Source organism: Sciurus carolinensis, chromosome 2 (genome assembly GCF_902686445.1).
Source record: "Sciurus carolinensis chromosome 2, mSciCar1.2, whole genome shotgun sequence".
Classification (NCBI taxonomy): Eukaryota; Metazoa; Chordata; class Mammalia; order Rodentia; family Sciuridae; genus Sciurus; species Sciurus carolinensis.
The window spans coordinates 97,625,848-97,643,292 of record NC_062214.1 but is presented as its reverse complement, the minus strand read 5'-3'; the positions used below and the strand labels follow the sequence as shown (position 1 = coordinate 97,643,292).

The window sequence follows — 17,445 nt, the reverse complement described above, 5'->3', positions numbered from 1 at the left end:
ATTATCTGTTAAAATACTTTTGAATTTCAATTTTGGTTATTACTTTTTGACTCAAAGGTTATTTTGAAATACATTTTTAAATATATTAATCTACAAAGATTGGTAATATTTTTGTTTCTGGTACCGAGTGTAATTCCACTTTTATCAGAGAGCATACTATGTGTAATATGTATAAATTGAATCCTTTGACAATCTGTTGATCCTTTCATTCTGGTACAATGTATCATCTATTTTGGTAAATAGTTCAAATATGTTTACTATAACTACTAATAGAGTTGAGTTTAAATTGAAAATTTTAGTATCTTCTACTTGTCCTCTGTTCTGTGTTCTCTTTTCTCCCCTTTTTGACTCTTTAATGGGGTTCCACAACCACTTCCAGGTTAGATGATTCACTAAGAGGGTACATAGGGCTCAGCATGTAGTTTTACTCAACTGCTATAACACATTCCAGTGAAAAAGATACAGAGCAAAATTGGCAAAGGAAGAAGGCACAGGGGGTGAAATCCAGAGGAAACCAGGTACAAGTTTCCAAAGGTCCTCTCTCAGTGGAGTCTCCCATAACATGCTTGGTTCACTCAGTAATGAGTTGTATCAACACATGAGAAATGCTGTCTACCAAGGAAGCTCATTAGAAAGTCCACATGTGGAATTTTTATTGGGGGCTGGTCACTTAAGAAATCTTTCCGTACCAAATACAAAATTTCAGAATCCAAGAAGGAAAACAATGTTCAGTATAAACCATATTGTTTTCTCAGTTTAGACACAATGAGTCACTCTTACCAGTTCGGGTACTTACTGGAAATCCAAAGTTCCAGATGCCTGCCAATGACCAAACTTAAAAGCAGGACTTTCTAAGGATTGCAGTCTCAAGCCTATGTCAGTTGTTTTCTGCATAACCACTTTTTGAGGTCATCATTTTCTCCTCTATTAATTTGTCAATTATATAGTTTTATAAATATTTGATAGAAATTATAGCATGCTTCTTTGTTTAAAGTCTATTAAATTTTGTCCTTATTTCTTAGGCACTGAAAGAGTGACTACTTTGCCTTCATATTTTTCTTCCTATTTCACTTTTGTTATATTTCTAACTTCTTAAATATTTTAAAACCCAAAAGACATGATAGTAAAGATTTTCTACATTCAAATTACCCTGCCTTTAATAAATATTTACCTCCTTCAGTTCTAAAATAAGCTTAGGATCATCTTTTTCTTCTACATAAAGAACAACTGCAAGTATTTCCTTTAGTGCAGGATTCTATCAATCTTTTTGTTTGTTTGTTTGTTTTGGTTTGTTTGATTAACTGTTTTGTGATGCTAGAATTTGAACCCAGGGCCTTGTGCACACCAGGCAAGCTCTCTAGCCCTGAACTATAAAAATATTGTTTTTTTAAAATCTAAAATTAGCACTTTATATGTTCACTTTTTATTCCCCTCTTCTTCTTCATTTTATGAATTAATGGCTTAACCTGTCAATCTAGCATTAATTTAATTTAATAAGGGAAAACTCTTTTTGTGGTGGTTTTGTGGAATTTAAGTACAAATTATATCTGAGGTATTTTTTGTGCTTTCACAAAGTTATGAACTAACTATATAATAAATATAGTTACTAATTGTCCATGAATTATTATTGTAAAGTGCACTGGTTGATCAATGATGTGATTAAAATAGGATTCTTAAAAATAAGCACCAAGTTTCCCAACTTCAGTTAAAAGCACTATAAAATTTAATTCCTTTAAGTATTTTCTTGGATTATAAAATCATGTGTCAAAATCAGTAAGTCTCATGATTTGTAAAATCAAACAAATATTTCCAAAATAATGATTTTAAAAATTTACCCTGTATTTCGAAAATTAATTTTTTTTACTATAAAGAGCCTAATCTTCAGAATTAATATCATTAAAATGGCTATACTACTGAAAGCAAAATATAGGTTCAACACAGTCCCCATTAAAATACCATTCTTAGAGAACTGGGAAAAAAAAAAAAAAACAGTCCAAAAATTCATTTGTAAGAATAAAAGACCCAGAATAGCCAAAAGCAATTCTAGGCCAAAAAAAAGCAATGCTGGAGACATGACAATACCTGTTATGGTTTGGATGTGAGGTGTGCCCCAAAAGCACATGTGAGACAATACAAGAAGGTTCAGAGAAGAAACAATTGAGTTACAGAGCCTTAACCCAATCAGTGAATTAATCACCTGATGGGATTAACTGAATGGTAACTGAAGGCTGGTGGGGTGTGGCTGGAGGAGGTGAAGCATTGGAGGCGTGACTTTGGAGTATATATTTTTATCTGATCAGTGGAGTCTCTCTGTGCTTCCTGATCATCATGTGAGCCACTCCCCACCCCAACTCTGCTGCCATGATGTTCTGCCTTACCTGAACCCCTAAGGAATGGAGTCTGCTGTCTGTGGATTGGAAACTCTAAAACCGTGAGCCCCCAAATAAACTCTTCCTCCTCTACAATTGTTCTGGTTGGGTCTTTTAGTTGCAGCAGTGAAAAACTGACTAAAATAATACCTGACTTCAAATTATACTGCAAAGGTATATTAACAGAAATTCCATGGTACTGGCATAAAAACAGACACATAGACCAATGGTACAGAATAGAAGACACAGCCAAACCCACTCATCTACAGTCATCTGATCCTTGAAAAAGGTGCCAAAAACATACATTTTTAAACAAATGGTGCTGGGAAAATTGGTTATTCATATGTAGAAGAATGAAACTAGACCCTTATCTGTCACACTGACAAATATCAACTCAAAATGGATCAAAGACCAAGGAATTAGACCAGAAACTATGCAACTCCTATAAGAAAACATAGGTCAACACTCCAGCATATAGACACAGGAAATGACTTTCCCAATAGGATGCTAAAAGCTCAGGAAATAATGCCAAGAGTTAATAAATAGGGTGGCATCAAATTAAAAAGCTCTGTACAGCACAGGTAACAATTAGGAGTGTGAAGAGAGAATCTACAGATTGGAAGAAATCTTTGCTAGCTACTCTTCTGACAGAGGATGAATATCTAGAATATACAAAGAACTCAAAACAATTTACACCAAAAAAAAAAAAAATCAAATAACCCAATTAATAAAGGGGCAAATGAGGGACTGGGGATATAGCTCAGTTGGTAGAGTGCTTGCTAGCATGCACAAGGCCCTGGGTTCAATCCCCAGCACTGCAAAAAAAAAAAAAAAAAAAAAAACAATAAATGGGCAAATGAATTAAAAAGACACTTGTCAAAGAAGATATACAAATGGTCAATAACTATATGAAAAAATGTTCAACGTGATTAGCAATTAGGGAAATGCAAATCAAAACTACACTGAGGCTGGGCATAATGGTGCATGCTTGTAATTCCAGTGACTCAGGAGGTTGAGATAGAAGGATCACAAGTTCAAGGCCAAACTCAGCAACTTAGCTAGGCTCTAAGCAACTTGGTGAGATGCTGTCTGAAAAGAAAAAAAAAAATTTTAAAAAGGGCTGGGGAATGTAGTTCAGTCATAAAGTGTTCCTGGGTTAAATCCCAGTGCCAAACCACCCTGCTCCCTGAAAAAAAAAAAAAAAAAAAAAAAAAAAAAAAAAAACACCTACTACACTAAGATTTCATTTCACACTGGTTAGAATGGCAGGCATCAAGAATGCAAATAATAGGGCTGGGGAGATAGCTCAGTCGGTAGAGTGCTTGCCTTGCAAGCACAAGGCCCTGGGTTCGATCCCCAGCACCGCAAAAAAAAGAAAAAAGAAGAATGCAAATAATAAAAGTATGAATAATAAATGCTGGAGAGGATATGGAGAAAAAGAAGAATTTTATAATCCCACAGGTGGGATTGTAAATTAGTACAGCCACTATGGAAATCAGTATGTAGGTTCCTCAAAAGACTAGACATGGAACCACCTTATGACCCAGCTACACCTCGGTATTTATCCTGAAGAATTAAAGTCATAATACTACAGTGATACATGCATACCCATGTTTATAGCAGCATGATTCACAACAGCTAAACTATAGAACCAGTCTAGGTGTCCTTCAATGGATTAATGAATAAGGAAAATGGGGTGTGGGTGTATACGCACACACACACACACACCATGAAGTCTTATTCGGCCATAAAGAAAAATGCAATTATATCATTTACAGAAAAATGGTTGGAACTAGAGATCGTTATGTTAAGTGAAATAAGTAAAACCCACAAGGTTAGAGCTCCTATGTTTTCCCTCATATGTGGAAGCTAGGGAGGAGAAAGGAAAAGGTGAGGGTATGAAAATCAAAAGGAGATCAGTAAAGGAAAGGGACCAAGGGGTGCGAGGTGGGGAAGGAGAAGGGAACTGCCAGGGAGTAATATTAGCCATATTATATTGTTATATTGTGTATTGTGTGCATATACAAATATGTAACAACAAATGTTGAGTGCGGTGGTGCACACCTGTAATTCTAGCAGCTTGGGAGGCTGAGAAAGGAGGAATGCAAGTTCAAAGCCAGTCTCAGCAAATTAGGAAGAACCTAAAAAACTTAGCAAGATTCATCTCAAAAAAAAAAAATTAAAAGGGCTGGGGATGTGGTTCAGTGGTTAAGTGCCCCTGGGATCAATCCCCCCCAAAATCTCATCGGTGTGTAGAACTATAATGCACCAATAAAACAAAGGGAGTGGGGATTAGTTTCCTGCATCTAGGAAAAATGTATTTTTTAAAATTTCTTTGGGGAAAATGATTGCATAAAATGCCTTATAATAAAGGGAATCTATCCACTTCATGTTCTTCTAAAATTTACCAATAAAAACAAGTATTTGTTTAAAAAAAAAAAACCTAATTTAATATTGGTGATTTTGAATTACTTATGATACATTTTGAGCACCAGAGCAAACAGTTCTCTGAATTTAGACTTGTCAATTTGCATATAAATACACCAAACTAAAAAATAATCTATTCCTGCCTGTTGGTCAAAATGTCAGCATGGCTTACACACAAAATAAAAAATAAAACTTGGCAATTTTGACACTGCTGAGTGAGCATACTCAATTTCAAAGAGTATTCAACTGACTGACTCTGTCCTTAAACTTGAAGAAAATTTTCACAAAATATAGAATTCTGGATGAGCTACAATTTTCTTTCAGTTCTTCAAATCTATCATCTAGTTTCTATTGTTTCTGTTCAAAATTCAGTCATACTTCTATTGTTGCTTATTTGAAGGTAATGGCCTTTTTGTCTGGCTGCTTTATTATTTTTATATATTGTTGTTGTTTAACAGTGCAGGGAATTGAACCCAAGACCTCTTTGTGCGCTAGGCAAGTGCTCTACCACTGAACTATATTCCCCAGATTTTTAAATTGTTATATTGTTGGGTTTCAAAATTTTGACAATCCTGTTTAGATAGAGTTTTTATTATTTTGTATGTTTGAACCTGAGGCTTTATGTCTTGTATCATTTTTGCAAAATTCTTGACCAGTATCTCTTCAAAAAATGCTTCTGCATCATGGTCTTTCCCCTGTGCAACCAGGACTAAAATTATGTACCTGTTAGAATTGTCCACCATAGCCCATATTTAAGTTTTTATCTTTATATTTGATCCTTTTATCTCTCCATGCTTTATTCTAGATATTTTATACTAACCTTTCACAAAATATTCATCATGCCTATGTAATAAAATCTATTAAAACTGTATTATTAAGGAATAACAAACTTAAGTGCACAGAGCTTAAGAGTAAAGCTAGATGAATTTTGAACACGTTGCCATGAGTTTACCAGTCAAGCTCTGCTTTGCATAACTCTGTCATGCTTTCAGTATCAGCAGAACCCTCCAGGAGAAATGTAGCTACCAAAGCCAAGCTCACCAATTTGGTTTCCTTCCTCTCCCGGTTCTTATTTTTACATTTTCTCCAGACTTTCTTTTCTCTGAGGGAACATAAATCTGAATCACCTAGTCTGCAATGCCAGAAGTGGAAAACTCTTCTATTTAACTCTTAATGTCAGTGAATTAGACAAAGACATGAGGAAATATTTGTTTCATCTTCAGATGATAAGTCATAGCTAACAATGATTAGAGAATTAAGACTTCAAAAAGATAGTTTGAGATCAGTACAGCATATAGGTTTTAGCAGTAATTTTAAGCCCCCACCTCCACCCCAAGACTAATAATTTCTTAGAGAATCTAGATTAAAATTGTAGAGCCAGAAAAATACAACATGGGTATATTTACTGAATATATATTTTAATGAGGCTCAAAATTCCTGAAGCTATCCATGGTTCCTATGATACACATAGAAGTCCTTTAAAATAAAGTAGAACAATGATCAAAGTAAATTTCCAATATATTCAAATATGCAGAAACAGGATGAACATTAACTTGGCCATAAGTTTTGATCAACAGGTGACATGGTTGTCCCAAAAAGTAATTCAATCTTAGGCAGCATTAAGAAATCTATTCTATGAATCTGACCAAACTTTCCTATCTACATATATGAATATCACAGTGAATCTCATCTTTAGATATATCCACAAGGCACTAATTAAAAAAAAAAACTATAAATCAATAGAAGACCAGTAGAGTAGAGGAAGGGGAACAGGGAAAGGGAGGAAGGGAAGGAAAGGGATAGTACTGGGGAGTAATAGTCTATGCTTGTATAATTATGTCAAAGTGAAACCTAATATTATATATGAATAAAATGAACTAAGAAAAAAGAAATCTATACTAGAATTAAGTGAGCCTACTTTTTATAAAAGGTCATTTTAAAATTTATACTTAAGGAAAGAACAGAAGTGTTAGGATTAGGAAAGAACAGAAGGGGCTGATATTTAGTAAATGTCATCAATCACTTTTATGAATACAAGTTATTTTCTCAAATGAATATTTTGGGATTTAAAGCAAAATCTCCAGGCAAAATATTAATTAAGTGCAATGATCTAAACAAAGAAATTTCACTTTCAGGTTCTAAGAATTACTTAAAAGTTTGACAATAAATAGATCAAATAAATAGAATTGGTAGAAACCAAGATACCTGTTTTCTCTTACTTGTTGTCTCATCTTTTCATCCTTTAGACTTTCATGTTTTAATTTTGCCAATTCCATAGCCAGTTTTTCTTCCTGTTCAAGCTGGAGTTCCCTCAATCTCTTGTTTTCTTCTGCCTGAATAAAAAAAGACAACTTCAGTTATTTATCCTTATTTCTTCACCAAGGTTGAGTCTGTTTATTTTACAATGGAAAAGTAAATGCCTTAAGAGCAAGAGTCAACTATTTATGTTTTATTTTAAAGTATAAAATATTTAAATAAGTCCTTTCTCAAATATTTTATCATGGAAAGATTTGGGAGAATATTTAAAAAAACGCCCATGGCTACTCATCACTCATCTTTTCAAACATTAACATTCCACTCTATTTTCCTTGTTCTTTTGTGCTATAGTATTTTACAACAAATCCTAGACATAATGTCATTTATCATGTAAATAATTCAATATGGATTTCTACCTGATAAGAATTTCTTTTTATATAACAACCATGCCATTAAACTAATTAACAATTCCTTAATAATGTCTGATACCTGTACACATTCAAGTTTCCACACCTATCTTATGTTTTTTCTTCCAGTTGTTTGTTCAAATCAAAATCCAAACACAGTCCATACCCTACATGTAGTTACCTCTTAAATTTCTTTTGTATTCTATAATGGTTACCACTCCCTCATGCATGCAATGTTTTTCCAAGTCATTGCTTTGTTGTAGAAATCAAGGCAGATAGCTTAAAGAATATCCCACATTCTGCATTTGACTGATTGTCAAAAGTATGTCACTTGTTTCTGTTTTATATTTCCAACAAAATGACAGATCTACAAATACAGATCTATATTTAAGAAAAATACACTTGAAAAAAATGTTCAACATCATCAGCCGTCAGGAAAGGCAAATTAAAATTACACTGAGATATTGCTACATCCCTATTAGAATGACTAAAATAAAAAATAGTGGCAAAACTAAATGGGGAGAAACTGCATACTTATAATATTGTTGGGTGGGAATGTAAAGTACTACAGCCACTCTAGAAATCAGTCTGGTAGTTTATTTTAAAGCTGACATGCAATTACCACACAAATCAACAGCTACACTCTAAGCATTCATCCCCAAACATGTTTATTTAAAAAGCTGTACCCAAACATTTACAGATTTATTTATAATAGCCACTGCTAGAAATACACAAGACAGCCAGGCATAGTGGTACACACCTGCAATCCCACTGGCTCAGGAGGCTGAGGCAGGAGGATTGTGAATTCAAGTCAGCCTAAGCAACTCAGTGAGATCCTGTCTCTAAGTAAAATACAAAAATAGGGCTGGGGATGTGGCTCAGTGGTCAAGTCCCCTGAGTTCAATCCCCAATACCCTCCCCTGCAAAAAAAAGGAAAGAAAAGAAAAGAAATATACTAGATAAACTTCTTCAGGTGAATGATCAAGTAATTTGAGATATATTGACACTTTAGAATACTACTCAGCAATAAAAAATATAAATGACAACTTAGATCAATCTCCAGGAATTATGCTGAGTGGGGGAAAAAGTCAATCCCCAAAAGGTAAAATACTGACTGATGTTACCAACGTAACATTCTTGGAACATACTCTTTTTTAAAAATTGAGATATAATTTACATAGAATAAAATTCACCTTTCACAATCCACAACTCAGTAGTTTTTGTATATTTACAATATTGTGCAACCATTACCATTATCTCTTTAAAAAGATAGACTTTATTTCTTTGGAATTTGGGTTCATAGAAAAATACAAAGAGTTCCTGTATGTTTTCAACTCTCTTGGATACATGCATAGAAGAAGAACTGCTGAATTAGTGTGTTTAACTTTTTAAATTACATTTCTGTAAATTTTTGAAATGAAAAAATTACGGAGATGGAGAAAAAAATAATGGTTGCCAGGCATAGGAAGGGTTGAAAGGAATGGGTGTTACTACAACAGAGTGGCAGGCATGAGATCTGTGTGGAGATAGAACAGTTTTATATTTTGAGATGGTGGTTGAGCAAATCTATACATGAGAAAAAATAACATCCAAGTATACACATATATTGTGCCAATGTCATTTTTCAGAGTTTGATATTATACTACAATTATGTAAGACTTGATCACTGGGGGGGAAGAGCCAAGAGCACAACAGACCTCTAACCATACCATCTTTGCAAATTCCTGAGAATCTATAATTATTTCAACATACAAAATTAAAGAAAAGAACGAAAATGACCAGATGTGGGGGAAACAATGGAGTGCAGACTATAGCAAATTAACCTATTAAAAGTGAAACACATAACTACACCAAAGGAGAACAGGAGTGGACCTAAACTTTGGAAAACATTGTTTGACTAGATATTGTGAGGCTAAAGACAAAAAGAACTATATCGGTCTGTACTACAGTTGGAAATTTGTTTCTCATAGGGGTGCAGGTAAGCTATTCGTAAAGTGCTTTACTTATACAGTAGGGTTGAAAGGATAAAGGAAAGCTGTGTAGATAACAATAGCCAACCTTCTTTGTTTTGGAAAGGCAATTACAAGGAAAGGAGACTAAAATGCAGGTTACACTGTCAAGCTAACAAGGCAATGGTTTCATTCCAGTTGCTTCTGAAGGCCTGAGAACTAGGAGGACCTAAGTAGCTTCCTGCATAAAGATCTAAGAAGGGCCAGTGTTTCACTATGAAGCCAAAGGCAGGAAAAAAGCAGCAGTCAGACACGAGGGATTCTCTCCTATTTGGTGAAGAGTCAGTCTTTTTGTACTCAATCTACCAATTTAAATGTTAATCTTACCCCAAAACACCCAGAATGTTAAATCAAATAACCTGAGCACCCCATAGCTCAGTCAAGTTGAAACAAAATTAACGACTAAAAGCCTGAAACATTTTATTCTGATAAAAAGCAAGGAAGATATCAAAGATTAAGGGTGTCTTGTCAAAAGAACACAGAAGCAATATAAAAAAGCATCCATTGGCCGAGGACAAGATCATTTGAACATCAAAAAGAATACTAATATAAGTATATAAAGACCCATGAGTTCAGATATTTTTAAAAATAGTCAAAAACTAAAAACAAAATTTTTATAACAACATAGACACCACTTCTTTACTCTAAAATTAACTATTTATCTCCCTTTCCAGTAAGAATAGCCTAGCTGACAAAGAAAAGTTCATTACAGGGGAATTTTCACTAATTAAATGTGAAAGGAATAACAGAAAAATCAAGTGTACTGCAACCCCTAATGAAAGAAAAAAACTTTGTGAAACCATGAAAGTTTGATGGGAACTTTTATAATGAAGGAAGGAGGCTATCTCACTGAATCCAATGATTAACACTGATATTGCTAAAAGTGGAATGACCAGACCTAAAATGTGCCTTATGATGTGACACAATGCTGGTATCACCTGGCATTCTTGCTAAGAGACCTGGATCTCAGACTAATCATGTCTTTAGGACTAACTTCCATTTAGAGGAAATATTAGAGGTAGAGACACAAATGAAAGGAAACATGAGGAAGCAAACAGATACAGAATGTGGGATACTCTATAAAACAAATGCCCTAGTTAATTTTAACAAGTTAAAAACATGAAAATAGGTCTGGGGTTGTAGTTCAGTAGTAGAGCACTTGCTGAGCATGTATGAGGCAATGGGTTCGATTCTCAGCACCACATAAAAATAAACAAATAAAATAAAGGTATTGTGTCCATCAACAATTAAAATATATTTTTAAAAATATATTTTTAAAAAACAAAGTTAAAAATACAAAGGATGAAAGAAGGGCTGTTTCCTCTTAATCTGAGGGATTATTTAGACATAGCAACCAAATATGCTGTATGAACTGAATTGGGTCCTGATTAAAACAAACAATTAAAAAAGTCAATTTTTGACACAATAACAAAAATTTGTTTAAGGAATGGGTAAGATGATGTCATTAGGGTATTCCATGAAAGAAACTATCCATATTTGTTTGATGCATACTAAAATAAGCAGAAAGATAGTACACTATCTTGGATTTTCCTGAAAAATAAGAAAAATGACAAAAAAAAATTGAATAGAATCTGCCTTCTCAGAGTTTAAAAAAAAAAATCACGTTTAAGTTTTTGGAATTTGGAACACAGAGGAATGGATACCACTTTTAAAACTTGGTTTTATTATTCCCTGCAATATCCTAGAAAATGGGGAACATACAGCCAGCACTCAACAAAATAGTATCATATTTCCTTTACATTTATGAGAACTCATTTGTCTCATGTATCTCACTTCTTATCAGTTTCTCTTTTTCTATAAATTTGTTCCTTTAAAATATTTAGAAATATCATTGAAAACAATCTCCATATTTTAGGAGTTCCATACGCATATGTGGTCCCTGAATTCTTCCAGGTACTATTTAAAAAATGAAAAATAGGAGTAAATTTGTGACTAATACATAAGTGTTCATTTTCTACCACTTGATAATGAACATGTTTAATTTCAGTAAATAAATAAATATAAGACATCCTTATATTATTATCCTTAGAAATATACAGAAAGTAACACAATTACACTTACATGAACTGTGGAAGTTAATAATTATGGATTTCATATTTATGTTAAAAAATCTGGGAACTTTTTGCCAAGAACTATTCTAAGGGTTGTGCATGTATTTACTTATTACTAAAAATTTCTAAGTAGGAGGTACCATTATTATTCCCCAAGTTACAGATGAAGATAAAAAGTAAAAGCAATTCACCTGAGGTTCTGCAGCTATGATATAGTGTTAGGATTTTAAAAGACAGTCTAGCTCCAGAAAGTCGGCTCTTTATAACGATTCTGGATGACTTACAATAAGGATCCCTTACCTGATACTTGTCTCTCTAGTCAACTCCAGTATTAGCATTTGGCTTTTTATGATTTCCAAGGTGAAAGTGAAGGGGAAAAAGAATGTAACTATCAACAGTAAAACTTACTTTTTGGATGGCTTCTTCCATATCCAACTCGAACTGTTCCTTCTGTAATAATCTGAGGAATCTCTTGCACTCAATACTGTCATCATTTTTATTCCTTTCCAGTTGGCTACTGATTTGACTCTGCATCTCTTTTAGTGCTTTGATATCCAAATTTTTGCGAAAGTTTTCATCTACTAATTTCTGGTGCCTTTCACTAAAGTTCAAAGTTCTCTGTTTGGAAGTCTATAATGGATAAAATGGGCATAGTGAAATGTTCCAAAGTCCAATTTTTAAAATACACTGAGGTAATGTAACAAAATAAGTAATAATAATGAAGAGTCTTTGGTTTCCTTCCTAAATTCAGAGTATACCTAATAAAAGAGTAAATGTGATAGCTTACCACATTCATCAATTAAATAACTACTAATATTATTCCCTGTTTTATAGATGAGGCATTAAAAGTAAAAGTAATTAAACCCAAGGTTCCGCAGCTTCTAAGCACCAATACTAGGCTCAAAGATAGGCCGTGGAACTGTAGAGACCTAGCTGTTACCCACGACCCACGGAATTCCTCCTCTCACTCCACCCACTACCACACTACAGGGCCACAAAGTACTATTCAGAAGCTGGTCAGATTTTTCTAATACAAACTAATAGGTAAACCGCTGCTACTGGGCTGTTCGCTCTCTCCCAGACTTATATTTCCACCCATTTGTTCAGAGGTTCTGTAAGGCAGATTTTAAAATAGATCTAATACTGTGCGGGGGGAAATGCAGTGAATGGAAATCACTGTGCTAACGCCCCTGAAAAACAAAGTTTCCCACTGAATTCTCAGATTAGGCACTTCGAGTCCTTTGTCAGAGGCAGACGAGCTCTAAACCATAAAGAGGCAGTTTTGAGTCCCTCGACTGGCTCACCATCTTGGCTGGCAAAATCTCCCTCTCCGGCTCCCACAGCCACCACCTCTCTGCAAATGCAGGCGCCACTGGGTAGAAAAGACCCTGGTCTGACCGCGCGCTCGGGAGTGGACGCGGTGTCCGGGCAACGGCCGCCGCCCGCTCGCCCCGCCCTGCCCCGCCCGCGCAGGACGCGGCTTCCCATTGGGCACGGAAAGGTCCAATCAACATTGAGTTTCTTTGCAGGCCGGTAGAGGGAGCCTTCTAATAGGTCTGAACTCGATAGGCGCGAAGTTCAGATCAGCGCAGGTCCCGAGGTAAGCCTTTTGCAGACCGCTAGGAAACTCAAGATTTCCCTCCAGCGGCTGTACTCTGGTTTAGAGGCCATGCTGATACCTGTGTCAACTATGTACAAGAAATACACAAACTATCGTTTAGTATATTGGCCCTATTCTGCCGGAACTGTGATTGGTTTCATCCTCAGCAGCTGGAGTCCTGGTCACCGGCTACTGTGCTGGGTTACTGTGATGCATTGTGGGTGGTTTGTGCTTCCAGGAACCTTCACCTCGCACTTCACAGAGGCCGTTAATAAGCTTTGGGGTTAAAATATGTGAAGCCATATGAGTCTTATTTTGCCACATGGTCCAGGTACAAATGAGAGAACAGAACAGATGATGGCTCGATGTTGGTCTGAATTTTCACTGTCAGGTTAGACACTAACGTCCATTTTAAATGGAAGAATTTTAAGAACAAGAAGTGATCAGAGAAATTAGATATACTGATTTTAAAGGTGATATATTTGAGAAACTGTCAAAGCTGAATTTGTTTTAAAAGATATCATAACTTGGTTTGTGTTATCCTAATTCGAAGTCCAACCTGGGTAGTAATATGTCTGCTTAAAGATTAATACCAAAAAGAACTTAACGTTTTTTCCATATGTAAAATGGTAAGAAATCGCCCTCCCATCCTTACCACCAGATAAAGGTTGAACAAACTAAAAATACTTTGAAGTCTCTGGCACTTTCAACTATAGCTAATATTAAACACAGCCCAAGTCCTAACCACATAATATATAACCTCACACTAAAGGTCTAACAGTTCCTATGATCCAACAAATTAACATTCAGCTTTCAATAACAAGGCCAAAGGTGAGTTGATTTTAAAAGGCACAGTAAGTACTTGTGGGAGGCATGGGGGGAAGGGTATCAATGTTTTGGTCTTTTGAGGATCTTATAAACCCAGTTACCACAAATATAAAATTGACTGAAATGTGTTTACATGCAAAAATTTTTGAATTCAGTATGCAACTCTTACATGCATAAAATTCCCTGTTAATATTAAAAACCCCCACAGGAACTGTACAAAATAATATGATATACATATACCTATACATACACACACATATTTAACTGACACATAAAAACAATTTACATATTAACAGGTACCATGGAATCTTTCAATACATGTATATATTGCATATATAAATCAGGTTAAACATATATATCTTTTCAAACATTTATTATTATGTTGAAAACTTTCTAAATCCTTTCCTCTACTTTTTAAGCATGCATGGCACATTATTGTAATCGACAATCACCCCACTGTGCACACTAGACTTGTTACTCCTACCTAACTTAGTACCCATTGATCAACCTTTCCCCATCTTTCTCTCCTTCCTCTTACTTTCCCTGGTCTCTGATAACCACTCTTCTACTCTAAGCCTCTATTGCTTCAACTATTTTAGGTTGCATATGAGGGAGAACAATACTATACTGTTTTCTTGTTCCTGCCTTATTTCACTTAACAAAATGATATCTGGTTCAATCCATCTTGTCATAAATAATAGGATTTCATATTTTTTTGCCTCACTAGTATTTCCATTGTGTTTATGTATCACATTTCCTTCATTAATTAGTTGATGATAGCTTATGTTGTTTCCATTTCTTGGCTATTGTGAATAGTGCTGCAACATACTGGTTTCCTTGGGATATATATACATTCAGTAGCAGGATTGCTGGATCAGATCTTAGCTCAATTTTAAACTTTTGAGGAAACTCCGTTCTGTTTTCCATAATAGGTATACCAATTTACAATCTCATTAACAGTGCAAATGTTCCCTTTTCTCCCTATTCTCACCATCGTTTGTTATTTTCATTTTTTTTTTAGCCATTGTTATTGGGGTAATAGCTCATTGTGATTTTGATTTGCATTTTTCTAATGATTGATGTTGAGCATTTTTTTCATGTACCTGTTGGCTACTTGTGTATCTTTTTTTTTTTTTTTTTTGAGAAATCCCTATTTAGATTTATTGCTATTTTTTTAACCAGGTTATTTGTTGTTTTACTATTGGCATCCCCAGCCCTATTTTGTATTTTATTAGATACAAGGTCTCACTGAGTTGCTTACACCTCGCTTTTGCTGAGGCTGGCTTTGAACTAACAATCCTCCTGCCTCAGCCTTCCAAGCCACCAGGATTACAGGCTTGCACCAACATACCTGTCTCTTGCTTTGTTCTTGTTCAAGATGACTTTGACTTGTATAGCTTCTTACAAAGTAGCTCCTAATTAAAACTTATTCAGTGAGCTGTCATCAGAAATTTTGCTTTTGAACACTGATATACCCCAAGTATTGAAAATACAAGTATATAATAGGTGCTAAATAAATATTTGTCAAATGAACAGATTGTTGAAATATGACCACTATTATGCATGCAAAGCAAGCTCTACCCAGAAATTACTTTGGAGAAGCGTTGTTCTTTGTGAGTCCAGCTCAGAGTTTCATCAGTTTTATTTATATTTTCAAAGAACAAATCTCTGACTTCATTAGTTTTTCTATTAATCTTTATTGCATTTCCAAGTCTACTGACATCTGCTTTTACTATCAAAACTTCCTTCTGTTTGCTTTTGGCTTAATTTTTTTTTTCTTTCTCTGTGGAAGCTTGCATGTTTATTTAAGACTACTTCTCCTTTCTGCCAGAAGGTCTTTGTATGTGTGAGTCTACAAGGCACTTTCAGTTTACTTTATCTAGTCCCTTCTCCCTTTATTTTATTTATTCATTTATTCATTTTGCACAGTGCTAGGGATGATCAAACCCAGGGCCTCATGCGTGCTAGGTAGATATTTTAGTCAACTCTTTCATTGCTGTGACCAAAATACCTGACAAGAACAATTTTAGAGGAGGAAAAGTTTCATTTGGTGCTCACAGTTTCCCAGGTCTCAGTCCATAGACAGCCAGTTCCATTGTTCTGGGCCTAGATGGGCAGAACATCATGGCAGAAGGGTGTGGTGGAGGAAGGCAGCTCAGGACACAACAAGTGGGAAGCAGAGAGAACCAACTCTGTTCACCAGGGACAAAATGTATACCCAAAGAAATGTCTCCAATAACTCACCTCCTCCAGCCACAACATATCTGCCTACCGTTACCACCCAGTCAATCCCAGCAGGAGATTAATGTACTGATTAGGTTAAGAGTCTTATTACCCAATCATTTCACCTCTAAACTTTTTTATTATACAAATTTTAATTTCTAAACAAGTAATATCAGTCTCCGTAACCCACTTTAGATTAAAAAAAAAAAAATCTGGAATCCTTTCTTATTCTGAAAATGGAAAAAGTTCTGGAAGACCCAAAGGGAGATGACCACTGGGGATTATGCATGACTGGGCCATTTCTTGCTCTGACCTCACAAGTAGCCATTGCAAGTAAATTTCCAAACAGCAGGTATATAAGAGGGTGGCTGTAGCTAGGATTTTTGTCCATAAGTACAGGAAGCTTTTGGTGACTTGTCAGACTCCCAGATAGTGAGTTTGGTGGTTGGTGGTTGTGGTCTTTGGATGTTGGTTATTTGATTTGGGTTTTTTGTTTTGTCTTGTTTTGGTTTTTTTTATTTTGATTTAAATTTTTTTTTATTCTAATTTGTTGTACATGACAGTAAAATGCATTTATACATTTTGATAGATCATACATAAATGGAGTGTAATCTCTCATTTTTCTGATCATACATATTGTAGGATCACATCGGTCAGGCAGTCAGATATGTACATGAGGTAATAATGTCTGTTACACTCTACTATCCTTCCTACCCCCATACTTCTTCCCCTCCCTTCACTCCCCTCTACCTAATATAAAGTAATTCAATTCTTCCCTATCACCCCCACCCATTGTGAATTAGCATTCACATATCAGAGAAAACAGATGGCCTTTGGTTTTTTGGGGTTTGGCTTATTTTGCTTAGCATGATAGTCTCTAATTCCACCCATTTACCAACAAATGCCATAATTTCATTCTTCTTTAAAGCTGAGTAATATTCCATCATGTGTGTATATATATGTGTGTGTGTGTGTGTGTGTGTGTGTGTGTGTGTGTGTATACATTTATATATATTACATTTTCTTTATCCATTCATCTGTTGAAGGGCATCTAGGTTGATTCCATAGTTTAGCTATGGTGAATTGATCTGCTATGAACATTGATGTGGCTGCATCACTGTAGTATGCTGATTTTAAGTCCTTTGGGTATAAACCAAGGAGTGGGATAGCTGGGTCAAATGGCGATTCCATTCCAAGTTTTCTGAGGAATCTCCTTACTGCCTTCCAGAGTGGTTGCACCACCAGCAGCATTCT

General features: G+C 35.2%; 1 protein-coding gene across 5 annotated transcripts in view; it reads right to left on the bottom strand.

The window, feature by feature from the left end:
- The window catches only part of Mns1 (meiosis specific nuclear structural 1), a 63,473-nt gene extending 50,499 nt beyond the window's left edge, over positions 1–12,974 (bottom strand). For all 5 annotated transcript variants that reach the window (XM_047539512.1, XM_047539509.1, XM_047539510.1 and 2 more), the window contains exons 1-3: positions 12,845–12,974; positions 11,949–12,170; positions 7,002–7,129 (exon numbers count right to left, since the gene is read on the bottom strand). In XM_047539512.1, the coding sequence (XP_047395468.1) occupies positions 7,002–7,129; positions 11,949–12,170; positions 12,845–12,847 (353 nt within the window). In that variant the 5' untranslated portion in view covers positions 12,848–12,974. The remainder of the gene's footprint in view (positions 1–7,001; positions 7,130–11,948; positions 12,171–12,844) is intronic.
- Between the last annotated feature and the right edge of the window lie 4,471 nt (positions 12,975–17,445).